General features: G+C 40.9%; 1 protein-coding gene across 1 annotated transcript; it reads right to left on the bottom strand.

Annotated features, from left to right (window-relative positions):
- Positions 1-665: 665 nt before the first annotated feature.
- On the bottom strand, positions 666-1112 carry LOC107830980 (uncharacterized). The gene has a single exon (XM_016658680.1). It carries the CDS (start codon positions 1110-1112, stop codon positions 666-668), a length of 447 nt encoding a protein of 148 aa, XP_016514166.1.
- Positions 1113-13052: the final 11940 nt, after the last annotated feature.

Below are 13052 nucleotides of genomic sequence, written 5' to 3'. Positions count from 1 at the left end.
TGACTCTTAAGGATGGTATCTTAACCTCTGCGGGTATCAAAACTTCGGTGACATATACCAACATGTATGGCGTTGCCCTAGTGGATGTTCTTAGGGTTGTTCGATAACCCAGTAAGGCAAAGGATAACTTCTCGTGCCATTGCATTTGATTGTCCACTATCTTCCGTAGAATCCTTTTGATGTTCTTGTTGGCTACTTCAACTACCCCATTCATTTTTGACATGTAGGCCGTGGAGTTGCGGTGGACAATTCTTAACTTCTCGCAAATTTCTCTCATGACGTCACTGTTGAGATTAGCAGCATTGTCAGTGATGATTGACTCGGGTATCCCAAATTGACAAATGATGTTGTTTTGGACGAAATCTTCCACTACCTTCTTTGTGACGGCCTTGTAGGTAGATGCTTTGACCAATTTGGTGAAGTAGTCAATGGCTACCAAGATAAAACGGTGCTTATTTGATGCAGAGGACTCTATTGGTCCAATGACATCCATGCCCCAAAATGACCAAGGCGAACCCATTACATTCAACTCATTAGGTGTTACGCGGATGAAATGCTCATGGATCTAAGACTGGTGACACTTCTGCACGTAGCGGTACTATCGCTTTCCATGGTCATCCAAAAGTATTCGACTCTCAAGATCTTCTTGGCTAAGGTGAAACCGTTCAGGTGGGGACTTCCTCGTGAAGGAAAAAGTGATTTGCCAACTTCCTGAGCGCTCGCTTCTGACTATTAGTAGCACTCTCCGAGTATTCTCTTGTTTCGAGGAATCTTTTGATGTCGTGGTACCATGGTTTACCTTCTGGATCTTCGTCTACATGAAAACAATATGCATGTTGATCTTTGATCTCTACCTCGATAAGGACGATATAATTCTTATATGGATGCTGAATCATGGATGACAGGGTTGTAAGAGCATCAGCAAAGTCGTTTTGGATCTTGGGAACATGCTTGAACTCAATATTTGTGAACTTATTGCATAACTCTTTTACACAGTGCAGGTACGGAAGGATCTTGACGTTCTTAGTGGACCACTCCCCTTGGACATGGTGTATCAATAGATTAGAATCCGCTATGACCAAAAGCTCTTTGATGTCCATGTCGACTGCCATCCTGATCACGAAGATGCATGCTTCGTATTTGGCCATATTGTTGGTGCAAGGGAATCTTATCCTCGCTGATGCTAGATAGTGTTATCCTTATTCCAAAATTAGGACTGCCTCCCCAATTCCTACTCCTTTGAAATTTTCCGCTCCGTCGAAAAACATTCTCCATCCAGGGTATGACTCTATGATATCTTCTTTGGAGAACAACACTTCCTCGTCGGGAAAGTACATACTGTGTAGTTCATCATCCTTGTTTACCAGATTCTGTGCAAGGTGGTCGGCTAAAACTTGTCCTTTGATGGCCTTTTGTTTTATGTACATAATGTCAAATCCACTAAGAACATTAGCTAGCTTTCCTGTAAGCATTGGCTTTTGAATATACTTGAGCGGCTCGAGCCGAGATATCAAATGCGTGGTGTATACCAACATGTAATGCCTCAATTTCTGGGCGATCCAAGTCAGAGCATAGCAAGTGCACTCTATCAAAGTGTATTTGGCCTCGCATGGTGTGAACTTCTTACTTAAGTAGTAGATGGCATGCTTTGTTCTTTCGGTTTCATCCCGTCATCCTTACACACATCCAAATGCGTTATCCAAGACCGACACGTACAACAACAGTGACTTTCCAGAATCGGGAGGAACCAATACTGGTGGATTTGACAAATACTCCTTAATTCTATTTAAGGCTTTATGACACTCTTCTATCCATTTTGTGGCAGCATCCTTCTTAAGCAGCTTGAAGATAAGTTCACAAGTTACTATAGACTGGGCTGTGAAATGGCTGATGTAATTTAGTCTACCCAGGAAACTCATCACGTCCTTCTTACTCTTGGGAGGTGGCAACTCTTGAATGGCTTCGATCTTTGAAGGATCCAATTCTATCCCTTTTCTTCTTACGATGAAACCTAGAAATTTTACAGCATGGACTCCGAACACACATTTTGCAGGGTTCAACTTCAAGCTATACCTCCACAAGCGTTCGAAAAATTTCCACAAGTCGTCCAAATGTTCTAAACTTTTTTGAGACTTGATGATGATGTCATCCACATATACCTCGATCTCTTTGTGAATCATGTCATGAAAGAGGGTCCTCATAGCCTTCATGTAAGTAGCACAAGCATTTTTGAGACCGAACGGCATGACTCTATAGCAGTAAACTCCCCAAGATGTAGTGAAGGCTGTCTTTTCTGCATCTTCTTCGTGCATCAGGATCTGGTGATACCCGATGAAACAATCCACGAACGACCGCAATTTATGCTTCGTGTAGTTGTCGATGAGGATATGAATGTTTGGTAAAGGGAAGTCATCTTTCGGGCTGGCTTTGTTGAGATCTCGATAATCCACACATATCCTAATCTTCCCATCTTTCTTGGGTACTGGGACGATATTTTCCAACCATGTGGGATAATTGGTTACCCTTAGTACATTCCCCTTTATTTTCTTGGTTACCTTTTCTTTTATCCTCAAACTTAGGTCAGGCTTGAATTTTCAGGGTTTTTTTTACTGGTGGTCTAGCGAGATCGGTAGGCAATCGACGCGAAAAGATATCAGTACTTAACCCCAGCATGTCATCATATGACCATGCGAACACATCGATGTATTGTCGGAGGAGCTCAACCAATTCTTGCTTCTAATCTACTTTTAGATGGATGCTGATTCGGGTTTCTTTTATGTATTGCTCGCTTCCGAGGATGACCACTTCTATCTCTTCAAGGTTAGGATTTTTCTGGCTTTCCAGCTGTTCAATCTCTTGTGGGAGATTGCCTGGCATCATGCTCTCGTCGTATTCCTTGTAATTTGGATCATTTTGCTCGAGGGTTTCGCTACATATCATAATCGCGGAACGCGCTTTTTTATCGTTTTGATTACTAAAAAGAAAAACTAAGTATGAATAAAGAGATAAATAAATTTACAGTAATTTCAAGAAAGCAATTCTTTTTAATTCGTCAAAAGAGGAACGTCTGAGTGTTCAAAGAGGCAAATGACAAAAAAGTACAAGCAAGGTTTAGGCTTCAATTGACCGTGCGCTTTTTTTCAAAAATTTTACAATTCCACACTACCAAGACTCCCGGCAAACCAAAGACGGGCTGGCGGTCCAATTCTGCAGGTCCTCTCCTGGTTTGGCATTCCGAATGGTCGGTGTCTTGATATCAATTCCTTCACAGCATTCCTCAATCATGGTCACGAACAACTTTCCCATTCCATCGACGATGTCGTCCTCTAGTGATGAGCTCTAGACCGTACTCAAAACATGCTCTGGCACAAAAGCCTTCTTCCTGAAGCTACCGGTACAAGTCTTCCCAACCGGAGGCTGATACCGTATGCCGACTCATCCTTTTTTCTTATTTGGCTCAATCAGCTCTGTTATCTAGTCTGATCATACTCCTAGCCCGGTTCTTGGTCTATATCTGTATTTTATCATTTCCTTCATGGTCATCTTTGATCCAAACATAATCGACATTCATATGTTTTGCTCAGTCTCTTCCATTTTGGTGGTCTATATGATCTCAACTGCATGGAAAACGACCTGGTCTAGTCCTTTTATGAATGAGACTGCATGTTCTAGAAAAGCCGACTAGCTCCGTTCACCGTGGACTATGATCTCTTGACAACCCCATTCAAATTTCATACATCGGTGTAGGGTAAATGGCACGGCCCCTACTATGTGTATCTAGGGTCTTCCTAATAGTTAGTTGTATGAAGATGAGATATCTACCACTTGGAATAGTATGGGAAACATAACTGGTCTGATATGCATAGCCAAATAAATTTCTCCAAATACATCCTTCTGCGACCCGTCAAAATCTCTTACCCTCACATGACTTTCCTTGACCTCTCTCAGGTGGATACCTAACATTTGTAGAGTAGAGAGCGGGCATATATTGACTTTTGATACTCCATCAACTAGTACTTGGGACACTACCTTATCTCCACATTTGATAGTGATGTGTAAAGATTTGCGGTGACCCACGCCTTCGATAGGAAGCTCAACTCTTCAAAATGTGATCATATTTGATTCGACAATTTTCCCAATGGTCGCCGCTAGTGCCTCACTGGTGGTGTTTCTCGACATGCTCACCCACTTTACACTTTCATCACGGTGCCTTTATGACTCTCAGAACTAATCAGTAAATCCATGATTGATATTTGTGCCAGAGTTTTATTCAATTATTCCTCCAAGGAGTACTCTATGGTTGACATCCTCTTCCAGAATTTTGTGGCCTCGGAATCTATTATATTTCTTCTTTGAATCTTCTCCCTTCCCAGATTCCCTCGGTTTACTTCCTCAAGAGTGTAGCACCTCCCCGACCTAGTCATACCGTGAGCCACTGCAAAATATGTCATCTTGGCTTTCCCCTTCTGTTGATATGTCCAAGGGATTATTTTGTATTCCCGATCCTCTTCGTCCCTGGTAGCAGCGGTGAGATGTTGCTGGTAAGTCTTAACCATCACCGTAGGTTTCAATTGTACTGTGTTCATCAGAGTCTTTTGAGGTGGGACTCTTGCAGCTTCAACGTTCCCTGTCTTGAAAATGGTTCCTTTCAAATCGTATTTTTCATCTAAGGTGATCATGTTATCCCTTTGATTCCGGTGAGTTTGCAGCAGATAGCGGTTCCAATTGGGCGAAGCGGAGTGCACTGAATGACTCTGCTTTTGATCAATGACTCAATTTTATTTTTCAGCTTGAAACAATCTTCAGTATCATGCCAGGTACGTTTGAGTCGTACACACACATTTTTGGTTGCATCAAAATACTTTGAATACTTAGGAACCCTTCCTTCTATTGGATGTATCAAACTTGCTGTCCTTTATCTTTCAAACAGTTGAGCCAGAGGTTCAGCAATCGGGGTATAGTTTCTGGGACATCTCTCTTCAAATTTTGGGCGAGGTCGGGGTGCATAGGTGGGTCGATTTTGATGAGTGATAGTTTGAACATGAGCGTATGGTCGTGGTGGGTTTGGATTGTTATGGGCTCGAGATGGGTTATATTGAGGTTGGGGATTATTATATGGTTGTGTATTATAGACTGGAGCATAAGCAGGTAGTGGTGGGGAATGGTTGTTTGGCGAATACGAGGTGTTTCCATGATGTGGATTGGGTTGTTAATAAGGGACGACTGCTCGTACCTCTTCCTTTTTCATCCTTCCGCTACCTATTAACCCTGATTAGATTGATTTACTAGCTGCTTGCAGTGCCGCCATTGATTGTACGTTGCCAGACTTTATACCTTCTTCTATGAAATTTCCCATTTTGACCAGTTTGGGGAATCTTTGTCCCATCATGCCAATCATTTTCTCAAAGTAAATCCCTTCCTGGGCCCTGATAAAGTACTTAGTCAATTCACTATCGTCCAACGGAATTTGTGCCCTGACGGCTCTGATCTCCATCAACGTGCATATTCTTGGAATGACTCGGACGGCTTCTTCTGCAGGTTCACCAGTTCAAACCTATAGGGAGTGATCTATGTGTTGAATCGGAATTGATTCATGAAATCTTCCACCATATCCTTCCATGTCCTCCAGTTTCGTGGATCTTGTCGAGTATAACAAGTAAGTGCTTTCCCTATAAGGCTTCTTATGAACAACTTCATTCTTAACTTCTCATTTCTTCCCACTCCAACTAACTTGTCGCAATAGGCTCTTAAATACGCATGCGGATCACCCGTCCCATCAAAGATATCAAACTTTGGAGGCTTGTAACTTGCCGGCATATCCATATTAGGATGGATACACAGATCCTCATAGTCTAGAGTTTTGCTCCCCCCAGCGACTTGAAGGTTCTTAAATTTTTTTCTCAAGTCTTGTAATTGCTCAGACAATGACTCCTTCTCATTACGCCTAGCTTCCCTTTCCATTTTGGCGTATTGGTCAATTTCATAAGGCACCCTAACCGTGACAGGTGTTGTAAAGGTGGGTTCAGAAATGGCATATACGGGAGGAATCTACCGCTCATGTGAAGCGGTATGTGCCCTGGGTATGTGATGGTTTTGGTTAGTGGTAAAGGCGACTCCGTCATGAGGAGGGGTATGAACTATGTTGGTGGTAACAGGTGGGTTTTGTGGCGTTTGAACGTAATATGGTACGTAGGAGGTGTAGATAGGAGGATTTGGTGGGTTTGTAGAGGTTACTGGAGGTATGATCTGAGTGGTAGGGATTGAAGTAAGGGTGTTGTTTGTCTGGTGAGTAGTAGAAGGAAAGTGTTCGGGGATTGAATCCAGAGAAGGAAAACAAGGTGCTTGTTGGAGCATTGTCACAACGAGATGTGCCAAATTCCCGCATATGTTGTACTTCCTCCCTCAAAGATTCCATCTCCTGGGCCATCCTGGCCACATGTTCATCATTCCATGTATCGCCCTTCTCTCCCGATCACCCCGGGCTATCGGCTATTACCAGAGCATGTTCGGTCGGGTTATCTGTAGCAAACATCTTCCCTTTTGATCTTAGGTTTTACGGTGGTTCCGCCAGTTTTGGGTCGACACAAACCAACTTTCATTGGGGAATAATAATAAAGTAAGAAAAAAATAAAATAAAATAAAAAAGAATAAAAGTCAGTATCGTCATTTATATAAGTAATAGGCTACACAGAGCAGTTAGTTTACATATTCAGGCAAGCGCATTTTCCAAGAATTCGTGGGACCTCTCTTTGCCGAAGGTAGGCCTATGTCACGAATATTTGACAAACAATCAGATTTGACACATTTTGATCCGAAGAAAAATATTTTTTTGTTTTCATTGATAGCGTTTGGTTTATGATAAGCAGGAGCATAGATTACATCATTGTTTCCAACATTCACAGAATTGCATGGGCTCGAGCAACTTGCCCTTAGGGAAATAAAAAACAGTTTGAGATAAAGATACACAGTGGGGTAATCAACCAACTTCTAGCAACCATCCCCGGAATCATTCCCTATTTCCTCTTCTTCTTCCGGTTCTTCCTCTGGATCTTCTTCAAATTCATTTCCATCATCATTGTACTCAGATTCATCCTCTGGGTCTTCCTTTAGCTCTGTCTCAGACTCTATATGGATACACTCCACTACTCAGTCGTCATCTTTAGCGGGTGGTAGCATGTGATCAATGAACCCCGGGACCACTTGGCAGTGCATGGAGGTAGTCTCAAGATAGTGTGGCAAGATTTCATGATTGATTTGCAAAACCACCACTGCATCCTCTAGCCAAGCTATTCCTTCTCTGCTTGGCCAGGCTAGCTCGTCTTCTTCGTTGATCTATATATAATATTTCGGAGTGCACCATGAGTTTTGACCCATTGGCAATGTGACCAGGTCATTCCACTCTTCTTGGAGCCTTCTTATCCTTAGTATTGGGATCTACCCATTGTATTCGTCCTTATATAGTGATGTCCTTGTCCAGAGAGGCACATCCTTAATCAACTCAAATTGTCTGAGATCCCGTAGGGGTGAGTATGGCAGGATACCCTCAAGTCCTAGCAGCTCAATGAAGTATTTCTGAGGAGCTCTTAGTATTGCCCTTCCGCCTAGCCCTGACAGTTTCCAATTGACCCATTCTCCGCTTAACTTAGTCAGCATCTCTCTCCACTCTTCCTACCCATGTGGGGAGACCCAATGTCTGATCCTCATATTGAGGCTCCGAATTAGGTTGCTGACGCCCACAAAGTAGTCAATTGTGGCCTCTCACTGAAAGAAATGCTCTGTGGCCTAGATTTGAAGCAGCAAGTTATAACCCTTAAAGAAATCATATCCTCGAGAACATGCAGATAAAGCCTTGAGAATCGTAGCTAACACCATGGGTACTAGAGTGGCTTGGAGGTTGCCTTGGAATGTAGCCAGAACCACGGGTAATAAGTTGATATTAATCCGCCCTCTTCTTTGCGGGAAAACTAGCAGTCCCAGCAGCGCCAAGGAGAAAGTTATCGGTCGGACGCTCCCATACTGCATGGACATACTGAAATTCTCCCAAGTACCATGCATAGCTTTCACAATGTACAAACCTATCGAATAGTTAGTCCAGGCTTAGCCATCCATCCTCGATGCTTCTCAAACCTCGACTGTTTGCCAGGCCAAAAGGGTCAAGAATCCTGTAACCAGGCATGGCGACTGGTAGTATAGGGTTCCTTCTTGTAAATGGAAGCTATGTGAAACTGGTAACTTCTTCCAATGTCGGCATTAACTCACAATCAACAAATTTGAACACCACCCTAGCCGGGTCCAAGAACTCTATCAGCAGACGAGTAAGCACCTTGTTCGCCCGGATGTTTAGCAAAGTTATAAGTGCTCCTAGGTGTGTCCGAATTTTGTTTCCATATTCTCGGCGGATATTCTTCCATCATTGATTCAGCTTGTGTGGTGCTCCCATCACCATATTGATCTCGAGGATGTTTTGGTTGATTTCCATTTCTGAAGTGGGTAAAGAAAGGGTTTGATAAGTGTTTGCTTTGGATCTTTAAGTGTCTCATCATGGTTTGTTTGTCTTTCCACAGAAGGCATGTCGTTGGGTGCATGATCCATTGATATTAGGGTGGCTTTCCTAATTGTATGCCGATGCCAAGGACCGTCTAACCTAAGGCTTATGCAATGTGACCTATGCTTGCTAGAGTAGAGTGTTTCCTACTTTTGAATTGGACTGAAAACTGTGAGAAGTTATGTCAGTTGACATGGCAAAACCATTCTCTGAAACTAAAGAATTCTTTTGAAAACAAGGTGCGGAGGGGTGTAAAAGACAACCCTCGTGTGCCGTGGTGTGTGATAGTGTACCGCCAAGGCTGGATAGGAATAAGTGTGATGATAGTGTGTATATATATATCAGATATGGGTGAACAATAAGAAGCATGACAATGATTAACTAAGGCAGGTAAGCATGTAATTGCAAATTAAAAATAGTTAAAGCAGTGTACAAGAAAATCTAAGTTCCAAATCTAGTCTATGTCTGTTAAGGTCAGAACCTAAGTGTATAATTCCCCAACAGAGTCACCATGTTGTTGCACCCTATTTTATACGAGTAAAAACAAGATTCAACTTTTAGTTTCTCTGGTTTTGATAAAAAGAGAGTCGCCACCGAATATTTAAAGGTATACTAGAGTACCTGTTCAATTACTAAAGTCATAATCTTTATTAGTCTGCTAACGGGTGAGATTTTGGGTATGGGTTCTTGTTCTTCTAAGGGGAAGGTGTTAGGCACCCCGTAAAATCTACCTGAGGTAGCTCTATAGGACTTAGACTAGGTTTAAAGGGTTAGTTGCTTGCATTCTGCTTAATTAGTATTATAGAGGCATGACTTACTATTTATCTAAGTGAGAGTATGATGTTAATAAAAGGGATCCTAGATTTAAAAGAGATATGAGTTTAGAAAGAGTCTTTAAAACTAGTGTTGGTGTAGTTAAAAGAGTTTTAAAAATATGTATATGAGTGGTTTGTATGAAGCATGTAGAAAAGGCTTATTTGTAAAACACTTTGTTTTTAAAGAATAGATGTTCATATAATTCTAATAAGATAATGATATTGTAAGCAAGTGAGTCTAAGATATACCATAGCTTCTGAAATCAATTAAATCTTAGACTTGAGGGGATAGTTTTGAAAGTCTTTGCTGGGCGGCAACACATAAGTTTTGAAAGATTCGATTTCTTTTAGAAGGCTTGTCTTGTGATTCGTTTCTGGTTTGAAAAAAAGGATTGCCGTCTTTGCTAAGTTATTTTTAGCTTCAAAATGTTCATGAAAGAGTTAGCTAAACATAGCAGATTAGGGAGAAGTACATGATTAACAAATGGAGAATTGGTTACTACCTAATATTTTTTTTAATCCATGTCTTTTAAGGCTTGCCTAAGTTGTCTATGTAATTCAAAAGATAAAGTAAAACATTAAATCAGATATGATGAGAGCAGCATCATATACATGTAAAAGAATGCAAATAATGAAATATAATGAAGCAGTAAAGGGGTGAGGAGTGACTCTAGTTTGGGACTAAAAGAGGTAGGCCCAATAATCAGCAAGGACAGACAACATTAAATTCCAGGCTTTCAGATGCATTGATACGAGGTTTGGGCCTGAGTTCCTTGAGAACTCAACAGGCCCAATGGTTGCACATGTTCAAAAAAAGAAAGAGAGAAAGTCATTAAAAATAATATTCTATACACACAATCATACATGATATATGTAAGTAAGTGACTTGAACAAAATATAACAACTGGCAGTAACTAAATGTCATGAAAGGTTATACTAATGTGGGGGTCACATACGGTAAAGTGATTTTTCTTGAAAATCTTTCGTAGTAATTAAACGCTAAACCTAAAAGTAGTAATGAATGTCAATGGATTAGAGGCTAACGGTAGAGTTCGCAGAGTGAGACAGTCTTTTGGGCCATTTTCGCGGCCCATTATGCAACCGCAAAACCATTTCGCGGGGTGCACTATGATCGCATATCCAACTTTGAGATTTTTCGGAGGGAGGTTCTGCAGCGCATTATGCGGCCTGCAGGCCGCATAATGGCCGTAAACTGAGTCAGATTTGCCCAGTTCTGGAGGGCAATCATGCGGCCTATTCTGCGGACCACATAAGCATTATGCGATCGCATATTCGACCGCATACCATGTTCCAGAGCTTCATTTTTGGGTTTTTATAACCCGACCCTACTTCATTAAATAGACGATTTGTACCTCAATTCTTGCTCGAATCTTTGACTATTAACAAGAAAAACTCACTAGGTCTTCATCCTAGAGGTAAGATTCTACACCTTAGCACTTAATTTCGAAATTTATATAAGAATGGGTAATTAGAAACACAATTCTTGGGTGTGAGAGTTGTTTATTTTGCATGCATGTATTATCACAGGGTGTAGGAAGATTATGAGCTAAAAATGCTAAATAGTGGGTTGTGGGATGATGGAATCCTCCATAAAAGGACCTTGAAACCTTAATGCACACCTATTATTTGATAAAATGCTCAAATGAGCTAGAACCATGATCATCTTTCTAATTTTGATTCAATTTGTTATATTTCTAAAATAGATTGAAGTTGCTAAGAATTCTGGAACATTTTAGAGTTTAAGGAAGCTAAATTGAGGTATGTTGGCTAAACTCTTCTTTAAAAATTGGAACCCAATATCCTTGTAAGTTCCAAGATATTTATTACAAGTTGAGTATTACGAATAAGTTTTGTGACAAAGATATATGTTTAATTTGTGTTTCAAATGTTCTCATAATACTGTATTATAAATTGAGGATGTGTTACAAACTATGGATTGTGTATCTACGTATTAGGATTCCAAATTGTTATTTATGTGGAAAAATTTTATGCCAAATTGTGTAGAGATTGTGATTGGGGTTACACCTCCCCCCGCATATATTGGGGTGAGGTGGCAGGGCCGCTTTGTGTATGATTTTGGTATTTTTGTTGCACCACCACCCATATATATATATATTGGGGTGAGGCGGCATGGCCTCTTTGTGTAGGTATTGGTATCGTTGATGCATTTCCACCCGCATATATTGGGGTGAGGCGGCGGGGCCGCTTTGTATGAAAATGGATATTGTGTTTACACCTCCACTCGCATACATTGGGGTGAGGCAGCAGGGCGGCTTGAGTAGAGTTTTGGTACTGTGTTTACACCTCCACCCGCATACATTGGGGTGAGGCGGCGGGTCACTTTGTGTGGAAATGGTTACAGAGGATCTCATCTTGAATTCTATAAATGTTAATGACAACTCTTGATAAGGTTGTTTTGGTTAAACGGCTATCTATGCTATTCTATTATCGCCCTGATTCATTATGTTCATATTGTATTTCCGAGTTCTTAAATTGGTGTTTGGTTTTCATACTAATACTATTCGACATGTACTAACTTCACTTTTTCCGAGGGCGCTGCATCTTTAACGGATGCAGGTGGTTCTACAACGAAGGATATTGACTAGTGATAGCGGTGCTCATTCTTCCCAACTGACTTGGTGAGCCCCATCTCATTTTGGGGTTGTGCATCTTTTGTTTCATATGTGTTATCGTGTTTTGAGGTATAGCCAGAGCCTTATTGCCGACACTATCATTGTACTCTTTGGTATTTTAGAGGCTCTATAGACATAGTGTGGGTTGTGTATGGGTGTTGGGAATGTTAAACAAGTTGTGTTGTGAATAAATCACTTGTTCCACTTTGAACTATGAAGGGGTGTGTGTGTGTGTGTGTTTTGAGACTTATTAGTGTAACTAATGGTAATGAATTGGTATTGTAGATATGATCACCTTATTGTCTAATTAACGAAAATATGTGTTATCCTTACTCATGGATGAGTTTGGATAGAAGAAAATCTAATAGGCTTGCTCGGCCGGGTTCACTCGGTTGAGCGCCGGTCGCGCTCCCCTAGTTTGGGGTGTGACATATACACAGGTTAACAATACTGATTGAGACTTCTAAATAATCAATCCTACTTAACTTAAAGAATAATGGCATATCCACTTCTTTTAAGAGTTTTTAACCTTAAACTAATCCTCTCTAGAATACCGCAGGTTATTATATTCAAGCAGTAATAACAATTGGGGTTTCATTGAAGTTCACAAGTTAAGTCTAGCATACTTAAGAGAGCTTAGCGAGGCTTCAAAGCAATGTTGGCATGTATATAGTCATGAGGGGCAAACAGAAATGTTGGATAACATAGCTGAACCCAGGATCACAAACACACACAAAGGGGACTTAACATAGATAATATCATAGAAGTGCTACTAACAATGTCATCATGTGTGGTCCAAGAGAAGGATAAAGATATCATCACATTAAGGGAAAAATGCTAAGTATGTCTGGGATTAGGCTTCAGGTACAAAGGAAACTTAGAAACAATGTTCTAAATGAACAAATGTGTTACCACAACTTAAGTACATTTCAACAACTTTTCATAACTTAGTTCAACATAATGCAATCCCAGAATCATACACAATGTAGCATGAAGATCCACCTAATTCAAGATATACCTGCATAATTAGTTATGAGT

Source organism: Nicotiana tabacum, chromosome 13, assembly GCF_000715075.1.
Source record: "Nicotiana tabacum cultivar K326 chromosome 13, ASM71507v2, whole genome shotgun sequence".
NCBI lineage: Eukaryota > Viridiplantae > Streptophyta > Magnoliopsida > Solanales > Solanaceae > Nicotiana > Nicotiana tabacum.
This window is presented reverse-complemented; position numbering and strand designations above follow the sequence as displayed.